The sequence below is a fragment of the Rhipicephalus sanguineus genome, chromosome 8 (genome assembly GCF_013339695.2).
Source record: "Rhipicephalus sanguineus isolate Rsan-2018 chromosome 8, BIME_Rsan_1.4, whole genome shotgun sequence".
Classification (NCBI taxonomy): Eukaryota; Metazoa; Arthropoda; class Arachnida; order Ixodida; family Ixodidae; genus Rhipicephalus; species Rhipicephalus sanguineus.
The window spans coordinates 147,604,835-147,619,211 of record NC_051183.1 but is presented as its reverse complement, the minus strand read 5'-3'; the positions used below and the strand labels follow the sequence as shown (position 1 = coordinate 147,619,211).

At 47.8% G+C, this 14,377-nt stretch overlaps 1 protein-coding gene across 2 annotated transcripts in view; it reads left to right on the top strand.

Annotated features, from left to right (window-relative positions):
* The window catches only part of LOC119402389 (basic proline-rich protein), a 77,772-nt gene that overhangs the window by 40,724 nt on the left and 22,671 nt on the right, over positions 1-14,377 (top strand). Inside the window, exons 2-4 of one of the 2 annotated variants that reach the window (XM_049418621.1) lie at positions 2,821-2,993; positions 8,408-9,829; positions 13,654-13,788. In XM_049418621.1, the coding sequence (XP_049274578.1) occupies positions 2,837-2,993; positions 8,408-9,829; positions 13,654-13,788 (1,714 nt within the window). In that variant the 5' untranslated portion in view covers positions 2,821-2,836. Of the gene's footprint in view, positions 1-2,820; positions 2,994-5,697; positions 6,648-8,407; positions 9,830-13,653; positions 13,789-14,377 lie in introns of those variants that run through there. The other variant, XM_037669530.2, reaches the window with a different exon arrangement.

The following is a 14,377-nucleotide window of genomic DNA, read 5'->3' as shown; positions in this document are numbered from 1 at the left end:
ATTTTTTTCTTCCTTCTGCGATGCAGTGCACGCACATGCGTTGTTGTGTCGTTCCCAGAGATTCCGGTGTTCTCCTTCTTCACGAGCGTCACAGAGTTCGCGGCCTCGTGCCTGACTTCTTGGGAGAGACCTTGAACTCTTCCCGCGCCCAAAGGCAACACCCTCGTTAGTGTTGTTTTGTTTTCCATCGCCCCTTTATCGCATGGAGGCAAGAAAGGCTGCAGAGGGGGACAAATTGTTTTTTACTATCGCGCTGTCTCAACGTGTCCGGAAGGAGCGTGCGAACGCCTATGCGGAGTCTACTTTCTCGTCCCACGCGTCCAAGTTGTCAAGATAGGCACTCGTGTGAGACATGGCTTTCTGCCTTAGCAGCGCGAGGTGTCCCACTATGTTTGCTCATCGCAGATTTCGCTCTTGTACATGGTATGTATTGCAGGAACTGTATTCAAGCAAGAAACAGCCATATCTTCTAGTTATAAAAAGTCGTCTAGCGAGGAATGTCGCCTGAGACAGTTTCCACAAGAGGACTTGTGTTCGCCAATGCCCTGAAGTCTTCATCGTGAAGTCTTCATCGTGAAGTCTTCTACGTCAAGTTAAGTCTTCGTCAGGGTCCTGACGAAGGCCACTTTCCGTGCCAGAACGTAGGCTCAGTAACATTCCGTGCTCGACGGTTTCTTATCTCTTCAGTCCTCGATCTGCCCCTGGACTTCCGTCTGCTTTAGATGACGTATATTTACGTCACACTTATGGACAGTTTATTTCGTCTATATTATTCGGGGATACAGATTAAAGACAGATTTGTTAACCTATATTGACATTTAGGTAAACAATCTTTATCTCGGTTGGTAAGGGTATGGAAGTGTCGGCACTGCGTATACGTGCGAGGACGCGAAGGACAGCTACAAACGGACACTTCGGCTGGCTCATTTCGAGAAATTCGCTCGTGCACGAGTGCAGTTTTCTAAATGCGCCGAGTGCACTGACACTCCAGTGTCCTGTCACTGCACTCGTGCGCGAGTGCAGTTCTGTCACTGTGCCAGAGAAAGCTTCATGTGGGCACGCTGCAACATTTTCGACGCAACGAACTGTCAGGAGTCCGCACTCTGCTTAGCGAACTTGTAGACACGGTGTCAACATCCCTCTCGTTGGTATAGAGGAGCGAGTATACTCGCTTAAATTAGACAACACAGGGTGTGCACATAAGCAACGCTGATTTAATTGCTGGAGGGTCGGTAATGTGAGGACGGTGATGAGCTGACGCCTTACAAAGTGGACGATTGGGTCAGTTGGTGATTCATAATCGATGTAACTGCGCGGTAGAGAACGCGGATGACAAGTAGACAGGGGACAAGCACAGCTACATCCATTATGAATCGCTGTAGCTGCGCTTGTCCCTGGCTTCTTGTCGTCGGCGTTCTCTAGGCGCAGTTACATCGCTGATGCCTTACATTCAGCAAAATTTCCGGAATACCATTTAGCAGAGCGCTTTGCTTTCTCGTCTGTGGTTGATGCGAGATCTACCTGCACCGGCAGAACTGAAGCATGAATATTCTAAACGATGCTTCAACTTGTTCATTTTACGAGTCTTTCCCTAAATCGATTGAACTCAAAAACAGCAGTGACAACTACAAAAACAGTGATGCCAAACTCAAAAACAAGAATAGCACAGTGCCAAAACTACATTGCACTGTGAGTTTGCCGCTTGGACATTTTAGTAATTCCTCTAAGATAATAATAATGAAGAATGGGAACGAGCCCATACCTACTCTTCATGCAATGAAATGTGCTATGTAACCGTGTGTACGCCATTATTCCTGCACGCGAGAACGTAGTTAATTATTTCACTGATCGTTTCTGGCAGCAGACACCAGTCCGAACACTCATATACATGCAAATGGATAGATTTAATGAACAGGATAAGAGGCCTCACTCCAGATGGCCGACGTTTCGATAGGTGGACCTACCTTTGTCATAAGCCCCCTATCGAACCGTCGGTCCGCCGCGGTAGTATAGCGGTTACGGTGCTCGGCTGCTGACCCGAAGGTCGCGGGTTCGATCCCGGCCGCAGCGGTCGCATTTCGATGGAGGCGAAATGGTAGAGGCCCGTGTACTTAGATTTAGGTGCACATTAAAAAACACCAGATGGTCGAAATTTCCGGAGCCCTCCACTACGGCGTCTCTCATAATCATATCGTGGTTTTGGGACGTAAAACCCCAGATATTATTATTATATCGAACCGTCGACCAGCCTGTCTGAGGCACCTTCTCCTCTTCATTCTACCAATCTGCACTTTGTGTTTCCATCTGTCGACTCCCACGTTGACCTTGGATTTTCATATTCGTACAAAAGAAGAATAAAGAAAAAGGTAAACAGGATAATTTTCAGGAAGGGTGTCCTTGTCCTGGCACAGATCGACAGTCGAAAAATGCGACGTTGATTGGGCAACGTGTAATGTAATAAATAAGCACTTAACATGAATGCTGAAACAATGCATAGGGTAAGAGCTTGGAATAAGCTGAAAGAAAATAACGTAACGGCAACTGTCACCTTTATTTGAAACCGCTATTTTTTATTTATTGCGATGAAGACTTGCGCTTAAGGCGTAATGCTGGAACAAATGTCTCGACAAACGGTCTCGTCTTCAGAAAGATCAGATCACTTGTCGACAAGACCACTCGCCGAAACGTAGGCTTCAGCGACACCCCGTGTTTAAGGATTTTTCATCTCTGTGAGGCCTAAGTTGTGTAAGAATTGAAGCAGTGTTTTGAAGCAGTGCTTTAAAACGTGCTTATGTATATCTCTCATTCTCGTGTGCACAGAATCCGAGGCGACGCGATGTGCCGAGCCGTGCTGCTGGCGGCACTGGCCGCCCTTGCCGTGCTCGCCGTGGTCAGCGCCAACCGGGACGCGGACATCTTCGCCGAGTCTGACCACGAGGTCGTCTACCGCTTTCCACGAGGAGCCCGAAGCGGAGGCTCCAGGAGCAGAGGAGGTGAGCGACAAACGACAGCGTCACTTCACAAGCAGTCCCACATAACCTAGGGCATCATAACGCTTCCCAACAAGCCTAGAATCCTAAAAGGGAAGAGCACGCACTCATTCCATTGACGTTACAAGCTCCTATCTTCTGTTATGAGTCAAATTGGGTTATAGGTCAAAATGCGCCCGATAACACAAGTCAGTATGTCCGAACGTTGAAAATTCTTCAATTTGGCTGTAAGCGTTGCTGCCTTGCACGCTGACATGTCAGGCGAAGTCTTCAATGACAAGTATTAATGCAGGCTAATGGGGTCGCTTGTGTATACAAGACATCAACCTTTCGCTGTTGTCGTTTTCTAGGGTTGTCTAGAGCAGAGTTTTCAGTGTCAGAGCGCTTAATATAGCATGATGCGGAATGAGTCGTTCCCTCACAATTCTAGTATGTAACTTCGTAACTTAAAAAGTATGTATAATACTCACTACCTTCTGAAACAGCGGATCATCTAATTTATTACGCGATGCATATTGATCTGATTTGAGCTGGTTTAGCTGTTATGCGTCTATAGTAATGCGCCGAGGCAGGCTCTTTGTTAGTGAAACGATTTCCTTGCATGACAGTAGAGACCTTCCGGAAGAAAGCTGAGCGCGCTCGCGTGCACTGCGCGATCGCGTGGAAACTTTCTTCGAGTACATCGAGGCGAGACTCGATGTTTCCTTGGCACGAAATCTTGATACGCGGGCGCCACGAAGTTTAAAGCACGGCGGCAGTGTGGCGAAGGCATTCTTTCACGCCTCAGAGATCAGACACTCGGAAACAGTCGAACAATCTAACAGCTAAAATGCTAAAAACAAAAGCATAGCAGAATGAGTGGCTAGCTCACAATTGTGCGCATGAGCACTAAACGAAGCGCACATTCGAATAAGATTACGTATTTACACTACCTGTAGCATCACCCGGCTCCTCAAAAATAGTTATGCTCCTCAATAGATCATCGTCTTGAACCAGAGCGAATGTGGATTTTGGTACTTCAGTCTAGGTATGATTTGGCGTGTAAGGTACGCAGGTGCACAGCGACGTCTCGTCAGTGACTGTGTAGGCCGTGCGCAAGCGCAGTAAAGGCGTTGCGGTACCGCTTTCTATTCGGTCGGGTGTCACATCAAACGTGTTCTCTTTTTTTTTCTTTAATTTAGTGAAAGCTTGAAGTGATGAAGCACGTTTCATGGTCCAAACGAGAAATTCATGTTTATGTAGCTTTGTTTGCTCATGCAATGTTCTCTCGCTTACGCGCTGCGATGTTTCTTCTTGTGCGCGCGCATCATTGCTTCAGTGGCAACTGCAGACTGCCCAGCCAGTTTCTGCTGCTGTGCAACGTTGCTATGCAAAAAGCAGCTTGTTGTCTTTACAGCTGTAATTTCTATATATACGAACGCTTGCTGTTTGCAGGCAATGTTTCTTTATTTAGCTCACAGAGTGCCAAGTCTGTTCTACGGCGAAAGCAGTTTTTTTTTTTGTTCATTGTGAGGAACACAGCAGTCTTCCCTACATGGCCCAGAATCTATCTGAAATTGGGTGCGAACTGGGCCCGCTACATCTATCGGTACGTTCTCGGCTCATCTGCCTTCACATCGTGCACATGGTATGAAATCACCGCATCAGATTCGAAAATGCAAACATTTGAACGATCGAAACCAAGTTTAATAGGAGCTTGATCGCTTTATTAATTTCGGTCTTTTTTTTTCCTGGCTTGCTACCATTTTTTTAAACATATCGGCTTGGTAGAAGCCTCGCTTGCTTAAGACTGCCTCGTACTCTGGATAAGCCGCATCCATACGCACTCCTCATACCCAATCATTACTGTTCGGCTGAAATATTCATACTAATGGTGCATTTCTCGAAAATCCTTCCAAGCTCCCAGTGAAGCATTCTCGTTTAAAAGCCTCCAGATCTTTATCAGTATCTGCGCTTCAACGTAACATTCAACGTCGTAGGCGTAAGCCTGCCCTTTTTTCCTTTCGTAAGCTCACAGGAAATGATTACAGTAGAATGACATCTGGCATCAGTGATTTGGCTCGTTTCATTAAGGATTAAAGACGAGGGGTATTTAAACGTTTTTACATATTCGTTTCGAATTGAGGGCTAAGCCCGCGCCGAATGTTTCCTCCAGACAAGTATTAACCACACAAAAACCACCCTGTTGTATTTACTACTGAAAGCGACTCTGCTGCATTCCCAATGCAAAGCTCATAATGCTTACGCCTAGCGTGGGAGCCCACTTTCACCCAGTGTGGTCGTCTCTTTCCCGACGTCGCCTGCTGTAGCAAGGAACCACTCCTATAAGCGCTTCCACCGCTGCTGTGCTTCGACAGTGCTTCAGGCGCGGTAAAGACACAACAGATGTCAAGATTCGACCGTTTCTTTCTTCTCCAACCTCACCTCAAGGTTCCAGCTACTCATCGTCTTCGGGAAGCTCTTCTAGATCTTCTGGGAGCTCATCAAGTTCCTCCAAAAGTTCATCTAGATCGTCGTCAGGCTGGTTTTCATCACTACTCAATAAACCAGGAAGCAGCAAGCAACCGTCTCACCCCAAGCCCTCTGCATCTGTGTACAACACTAGAAGACCAGCTCCATATCCCACAATGCCACCTCCGAGAATAGTAGCCACCGAGTGCACCTTATGCCGGACATGGAAGCAGACCCGTGGCCCCTAGCGCATCCGCTTACCCGGGACGCGGTGTGGCTCATCCTCAAGCACCCGGATACCGTCCACAGACGCCTAGTGCGCCACCAATGGCACCTGGAATGGTAGTTCCCGGACGATTCAGTTCATCGCAGTTGCCTGGGGGTGTTCCGCCTCTCCTGGCTTCAGACCAGTGCTTCCAAGCGCCCCTCCCGCGGAGCCAAACAATCCTGTTGGAAGACCTTCTGTGCCAGGCCGCATGTATCCGAGCCTTCCAGGTTACCCTGGTGGTCAGCACCCAGGACCCGTACAACGCGGCCACCCCTCGAACCAGTATCCCGGACAAGGCCAACGTGGCTACCCACCGGCCCAGTATCCAGGTGCAGGGCACGGTCAGCTAGGGTACCCTGGCGGACGTTATCCAACGCCAGGCACGGGACAACCTGGAAATCTCCCAGTAGCCAGCAGGCCAGCCACGAATCCCGTAGCGCCTGGACGTACGTACACAAGAAGGCCGGCTCCGGCCTCAACTCCGAGGCCTGCCCCCTATCCCACAATGCCACCTATGAGATTCGTGCCTCCAAGAGCTCCTTATCCTGGACAGGCAAGCAGACCGGCTACTCCGGGCTCTTATCCGGGACTGCCATCTTATCCGGGACGCGGGGTCTCTTACCCTCAAGCGCCGGTCCGCCAACCACAGGTGCCAAGCGCACCACCATTGCCACCGGGAAAGGTACCTCCGCGAAACATTCACCCTGGGGGGCAGCCGGGCGCAGTTCAGCACCTGCCTCAGTTTAAACCAGTGCTCCCTAGTGCTCCTCCTGTAGAGCCAAGTCACCCTCACGGTAGACATACGAGTTACGTTAGCGGTCAGTATCAAGGAAGTAGCCAGCCAGGCCGCTCTATGGATCAGTATCCTGGACGTGGGCAAATCGTCTTTCCTGCAAGACAGGAACCTGGTGCGAGTCACGGCCACGCAGGCACCATGGGTCAGTATCACGACAGTCTGACTATTCGCAGTGACTGCTAGATGGAGATATGACAAATCACGATTCAATCACTCGAATAATTTGGGCACGATGCTTCTAGGAGACTCCTCCAAACCGCACCGAGACAGACTGCCAAATTACTCGTATTATTCAGTTGCGTACCCGAGCAGTGTTCTCACACCTCGAAGAATTTTTTATATGCAAAGTGGAAACCTACATCATACGATATTGACTACCTTTTTACTGCAGCAAATGCGTACGTTTTGTATTTTAACAAATACTTTGAAGTTTAATATTAACCTTGGTGTGCGCAGCTGTGGCTAATGAATTTTTGCGAGAGAACACATCGTAGCTGTTGAAAACTATTGTAAATTTTGCTTTAATGCCGTGGCATTCAGTTTCAGCGACGTCGTTCCGTCAGTGCATAAACTACGAGTATAATATGAATGTAGAGAATTATATTTACACATTCTATTTATTCATGCAGCTCTGGTTAAAATGAGTGTGCAGTGGTTTAATGTTAATGGAAACATTTTAACCACATAGCATGGTGACTGCCGAACAACGCTGCCGCCTTCAACAAAAAGCAAACGCCAATTCTTAATGCACATAGGATTTCATAATTCCGGCTTTGTAGAAAAGACAGACTGCTTCAACACAAACTGAGAGCAAAAGTAGCTGCTTTATTTCGGCTGATTTTCCCCTGACCAGCTCGACTTTGCTATATGTTTGTGAGACCATTACCGAGTTTTATTGAATAACCAAACGTTACACCTAAAACAAAATCAACATAATAGTGTGGCGGTGATTCATCGAAAGCAACACGTTTTTACCGTGCATTGCGTGAATGCCGAGAGAGAGAGAGAGATTCTTTACTAGAAAAAGAGTGATTTTTGCCGGCCCGTATACGACCACCGGCATGCTACTCTGTATAGGGCTGGAGAATGGGATTAGGATTTCAGAAAAGGGGGCAATTGTGAATAAAAGAAAGAATATGAGCAGCTCACGTTGCCCATTCTGCACGCTGCGAATCTGCTTGCAAAACAAAGTCACGTTCTCTTACGAGTTTGGACGACAACGTCGCAGATCCTCGCGCAACGCTTTCATCCCTTCGTCGCTTGCTATTATGTGCTCAAAAAGCTATTACACTGGTTTGGTAGCGTCGAGACGCGACCAGCAAACGAGTGATCACAGTGTGTGAAACAAAAGCTCATTTCCTTCCTGGGCTTCGCTTTTTCTGACGACCTGTCACATGTCCTCAAGTTTCCCAGACTCCTGGAACTCTCGCTTTTGTCATCGTCAAGAATTTCGCGCCATGGCATGTCAAAATATAAGTGCCGTTTCTTCTGCTTTTGTCACCGGTGTGAGACGCTTTTGGTGCCTACATTCTATGGAGCCTCCATTGACAAAGCGAATGCTTCATTATTACGAGAAATTTCTCAGCGTGCGTGCTTCTACGCCGTTTTCTGCGCTTATATATATCAGCTGTCGAAACAGTGCGCCATTGCCTTTCTCAGCTTCTCTGCCGAGAAACCTTTCGGCTTTCCTTCAACGAATTTTTGTATACCTTGGCGCCGCTTTCAAATACCAAGCGCCACCTTCATCAACGACTGCAACGTTTTCTTCACCTTACCTCCTGCGACATCGCTCGTTTCCGGACCAGCTTCTTTCTCGGCTTCCTTTCTGCGATGCTTCTTGCAACGTACAGTGCAATGTTTGCCGAGATTCAAGCATGTATCTGTTACTGTTTTTGTCTGAAGGTTCCTCATCCAGGTCATCCGGAGGCTCATCTAGAAGTTCCGGAAGCTCTTCAAGCTCTTCCAGAGGTTCCTCCGGTTCGTCTTCATCTTCCGGCTCTTCTTCCAGTTCGTTTTTGTCACTGTTCAAGAGACCGGGAGGAGGCAGGCCGTCAAAACCGAAGCCACCCGGACCCATATACGTCACCAGAAAGCCCGCTACACAGAGGCCTACACCGAGGCCTATTCCTAAGCCTACTCCTAGGCCCGCCCCGTATCCCACTCAGAGACCCGCACCTTACCCTACGCAACCCAGGCCAGTGCCTCCAAGTGCCCCGTCTTACCCGGTACACGGAGGTTCCTATCCCAACGTACCAGGTAACCGGCCGCAGTCTCCCAGCGCTCCGCCGATGGAGCCTGGAAAAATAGTTCCCGGTCAGGTCAACCCAGTACAGCAGCCGGGTGGTGGTCAACACCCTCCAGGTTTCAAGCCGATGCCGCCTAGCGCTCCTCCCGCGGAGCCCGGATACCCGGGAGGAAGACCCTCGGCCCCCGGTTATCCAAGCGGAAGCTATCCCGGTTATCCGGGCGGTCAGTATCCGGGCCAAGGCCAACCAGGCCGCCCTCCGAGCCAGTATCCAGGACAGAGCCAGCCCGGTTACCCATCAGGTCAATATCCTGGCGCCGGTCACGGCCAACCGGGCTACCCTGGCGGTCACTATCCGGGGCAAGGCCAACCTCAGCCCGGGTATCCCGGCGGACGATATCCTGCACCAGGACAGCCGAGTTACCCATATCCACCAGGTGGCCAGTATCCTGGTCAGGGAAGACCGGGCTATCCTTCCGGACAATATCCAGGTGGAGGTCAGAGTTATCCTGGAGGCCAGTACCCCGGAGGTCATTACCCAGGTGGTCAGTACCCCGGAGGTCGCTACCCTAGCGGAGGAGGCTACCCAGGTGGTAGTTATCCGGGCGCTTACCCGGGCGGTTACCCTTCAGGCGTGTACACCCCTCTCGCACCCAAAAAGCCCACGGGTCTTCTAGGACAACTGTTGGGCGGGAGTAGTGTCCTGGGCGGCGGTAAGAAACGTCCGGGTCACGTGTTCGCGCCTGCGCATCCCTTCTATGGTGGCATGCCAGTAGCAACTGCGTACGGTGTCGAAAGGAGCCTCAAGAAGAAAGGCATTAAACAGAAGGATATTGCCAAGGTGATCGGCGCTGCGCTGCTTTACAAGACGTTGCGTCACCGCAGGAAGAGATGGAAGCCCAAATTCTACGGCGGTTACTACGGCTCCGGTTACTACGGCTCCAGTTACTACTACGGCGGACGACGCTATTATGGCTCCCCTTACGATCGCTATCGCAACCGGACTTCGTACAACAGCACAAGCGGTGCTCCATTGGGCAACATAACCGATTCTGGGATCGACAATGCCACTTACATAGGTAATATGGCTAAAGTGTGTGACTCGTATTCATCGCTTAGCTGTTGTCCTAAAAAAGGTGAATCATCCTTTTTTAACATCGAAGCTGTTATAGCCGGCCGTAAAATGTCCATGGTCACCAGAAAACTATTATTATCAGCGAGTATGTGCCACATAAATTGGGCAAATCCCACAAAACACCAATTGTCCACTAAAAATGAACAAGGCGACAGTTAGCCCAAGAAATGGCTGCGAAGCGACGGCGGCGAGCGATACAAAGATAAAAAGTCAGAAAAACATAAACAGAAAGAAAGAGAGAGAAAGAAAGCGTTCGACGGAATGTTGTCTGGTCGGGTAAACGCATTGTTAAAAAAAATCAGACACTCCCGCTAAAGGGGACCATGAGGCGATGCGAAGCAGCATTTCGGCATGTAGAGCCCGCGTTTCAGAGGGGGAGTGGAGAGGGGAGAGTGGAAGTGGAGAAGGGGAGAGGATAGGGGGAGGGGGAAATGTGGGAAAGGGAGAGAGGAGTGGGGAGGGCTTGCGCATGCGCAGTAAGGGTGGTCACGCCGCACACCACCACCGGATTGAGCTCCGCTATAAGATGCTTCGCATCTAAAACAGGTCACTGACCAATCTCAAAAAAAAAGAAACAAATTGACGTTTCGGAATCCGTACGGATCCCGAAACGTCAATTTGTTTTGTTTTGACATCGGAAAGTGACCTGTTTTTTTAACAAAGAAAGAGAAAGCGAAAAATAGAGAGAAATAAAGGGAATAAAGGCATAAAGAGATAAAAAGTCAGAAAAACATAGACAGAGAGAGAAAGAAAGCGATAGAAAGAAAGAGGAAGAGAAAAAAAGACAGAAATAAAGGGAACAAAGACATAAAAAGATAGAAAGACAGATAAACAGATAGAAAGAAACAGACACGAAAGACATATAGAGAAAACAGAGAGCAAGATAGAAAGAGAAACAAAGGAAAGAAGTAAAATAAAGATAGAAAGAGCGACAAAGAGAAATAGATTGAGAGAGAAAGAAAGAAGTACAAAGACCCAAATACAAGAACTAGATAAAAGAAACAAAGATAAGGATTAAAGATAGAAATATGTAAAGAGAAACAACGACAGGAGCTCTTGCTTCAGGGCACCAATGCGAAGCTGCCGTAATCTTTTCTACTTTTAGCGAGCAAAAGCGCCAAGAAATGCCCGGAATGTAAAGAAACGACGGACATGAGCGCTCAAGAAGGTTCTTGGCTAATTTCGTTAAGGGTACGAATAAGAAGTCATAGTGAAAAACATATTATTTATCCTGATGTCTCGGCCTGGGGCTGGCTGGCCTTTGCGAAAGGTGAGATTGGTAGATTGCGATCGAGCTTAAATACGAATTCCCGTAATACATACACAGATACACACAGTTTTACAATTCGTTCAGACGTGAAAAACGGCGGGGCCAGAACAAATAAACAAAGAAAAATGAATAGCAAATAAAGATAGCGAGAAAAACAGACCTAGGAGCGCATTTCGAACGCGTACCCTGCCGGTTCGTTAGTGGTTAGTGGTTCGAGTGGCGCCACCCTTCTAGGTTCATACATTAAGCGAATCTGAACCTGAATACATTTAAGCACTACTCCGAAAAAAACTTCAGCACTGAACTTGCAAACATGAACACAACCAGAACGAAACGTGCCCTAGGCAAATTCCTGTCTTTTCCCGTGGGCTTAAGTTTTTAAAGCGAAATCAGTTAGCTGCTATCACGCGAAGTAAGAAAAAACGAAATGAGAAAAAAATATTAAGGATCGGATTGAGATCGAACTCGGGCCCTCTGCGTGGCAGTCGAGTATTCTACCACAGAGCCACGCCGGTGCTAGCAACGCCTTCGCAAAAAGACCCTTTACAGGCACCATGTCGGACAAGGAATCGCGTTAACATGTGTAATATATCGTGGCAGAAGAGTAAAGCAACAACCAGGCATCACAAAATGCGAATTGCGCAACAAGTGGGTCGTTGAATGCCTCCAACTCATTACAAAGGGCTCAGCCATAATTTTCATCGTCGTCAGCCACAGCACTAGCAAGTGCGCATAATGCCTTACAGATTTGTGGCGGGTACCACGCTTCTTCGCAGAATGACGAATAATGTCATAGTGGTTGCTTCCCTCCTTAACAAAAATTATGATGATTTATGGTGTAGTGGGTGCCTTGCAGTGTACTTGTATTAGTAGCCACAAGAGGGTGTATAACGGGCTCTAGAAAGGCCGCTCTTCCAGCTTTCGCTGTGACTGTGCTGCGTGTTCTCCGCAGGCCTGGCGATTTTTTAAAAATTAATCCGCTCGATATTCCTGTTAATCATTACAACTACATACCACTAGCCCACCGACAAGTTATGCTAAAGCAGCTACGTATGTCAGGCATTTTCTTGCCATGAAAGACGGTGACAGTCAATTCTAACGGTTGATAGATCTCGTCTACGCTTTTAGAGCGCAGCCCTTAGGCGCCCGTTCCAGCGTTGAGCGGAGTCGCCGTCGGTGGCGTAACCGATAGACATGACAACATAAATCGAGAAAAAATACCCAAGATCGAAGGGTATTTGAACCCGGGCCCTCAGCGACTTCGCAAAAAGACCCCATACAGGCGTCATGTCGGGCAAGGAATCGCGTTAACCTATGTAACATAGCGTAGCAGAAGAGCAATATAACAACCAGTCATCACACAATGCTAATTGCGCAACGAGTGTGTAGTTTAATGCTTCCCAGCCGCTGCAAAGTGCTCAGCCATAATTATTCATCGTCATCAGCTACATGCAGCATCAACGAAGTGCACATAATACCTTACAGATGTGTAGCGGGTGCCTCGCTCATCCGCAGAAAGATGAATAATGGCGTAGTGGGTGCTGTCTTCACAAAAATTATGATTCATGGCGTAGTCGATACTTTGCGGCAAGCCAAAACTTTAAACACGGTTGTCCTTGCCTCAATACGAAGCTGCGCTCAGAATTCGCATTAGGCAATATCGTAATCGTCGGTGATTTTTTTTTCTTTGCATCTTGGTCAGTGATAAAATTCATATCGCGAATTAAGGTTGACTCTTACAGTGAGCATCAGTGCGTCGACAAAGCGTGGTCTTTCAGGTATGTGAAAGTCAACCATGTGCCTTGTCCAGCATGCATATGTAAGTATTAACTCTCAAAACGAACGAGAGGTGTAAAACCTTACGTGAACTCGTGCTGGCACGGCCAGAATGTGCACATACAGTCATGAAGAATTGAAATGCGAACAAATTAGGGTTACGCGAAACGCGTTATTTCTTTATTCTCTCTGCCAGTACGAGTTTGAACAAAATGACAGGTAACGTTGCCATGGTTGAAAGAAGGCCTTTCCCACATCTCATTTATGGGTCATTTCTGAAGGGCATTTGACGTCAGAAACATGTCGACGCTGGCCTCCAGAATGACAGAAATTTGAACTACGATTTTGTTTTTGTTCCGCGGTTATGTTTTAACACATGGTGACCGCATGGGGTGTTTCACACAAAAAAATGCTTGAGACGACTCACGTCTGTGTAGCTCTTCAACATACTTATTAAGAAAAGTTTTAAAATATGGGATGAAGACAGTCACGTGCCGGCGAGAGGTCCGCGGGCCGCTTGTTTGAGACCCCTGGCGCACAGCATTCGAGTCGTTCTTAAGGCATCCGCGTATTGCCGAGTGAAGCCTCGTTCATGCTGAATATTTAATAGCTTCACGAATGATCATTCAAGCCCTGCCTTTTTTTATTCTTTCGTCCGCGTGCCCATAGCAGTGTGCCCATAGTAACTGACCCCCTGTTTCATCTGATGCGCCGGTGTGCAGAGGAGTGCCGTTACAAGAAGGAACCGTGGGAAGAGTGCGACCGTGCCACCAACACCCAGAAGCGCAAGCTCATCCTCAAGCGCGGCAGCGGCAAGTGTGAGCCCACCAAGGAGCTCACCAGAAACTGCAAGAAAGGTGAGAGCTGCTGCCGCTCTGCAGTATGCATGCACGATTCGGACCTATGGCGTGTTGCTTTCATTCATAACGCTGTCCCTATGTTTAGCGTACTGATATACTACCACAATTTCCAAAAGTAAAAGGTACCTGTGTAATTTTTTTTGTTGTTGTTGTTTGCGGGGCGCAATCTGATCGCACTTGAAATCTAACCTGGGAACGTTTTATTCAACGAGAGATTTTTTTTCTTCTTGGAGCACTCATGTATGCCGGCGCATTACTCAACAGATCTTTTAAAAACGCGCTACGATCAAACACATAACCGAGTGGAAGCGAAACCATTGTTTTGCACATTTCCCCTTCATAAGAATTTCTTTGTATCTCGTTCTCTGTTGTAGTTGTTTTTAAATGCGAAGCGTTTCTTAGCGAACTTCTGCGAGTTTGAGCGTATCTATCTATCTGTCTATCTATCTATCTATCTATCTATCTATCTATCTATCTATCTATCTATCTATCTATCTATCTATCTATCTATCTATCTATCTATCTATCTATCTATCTATCTATCTATCTATCTATCTATCTATCTAGCCGCCTACGACTTTGGGCT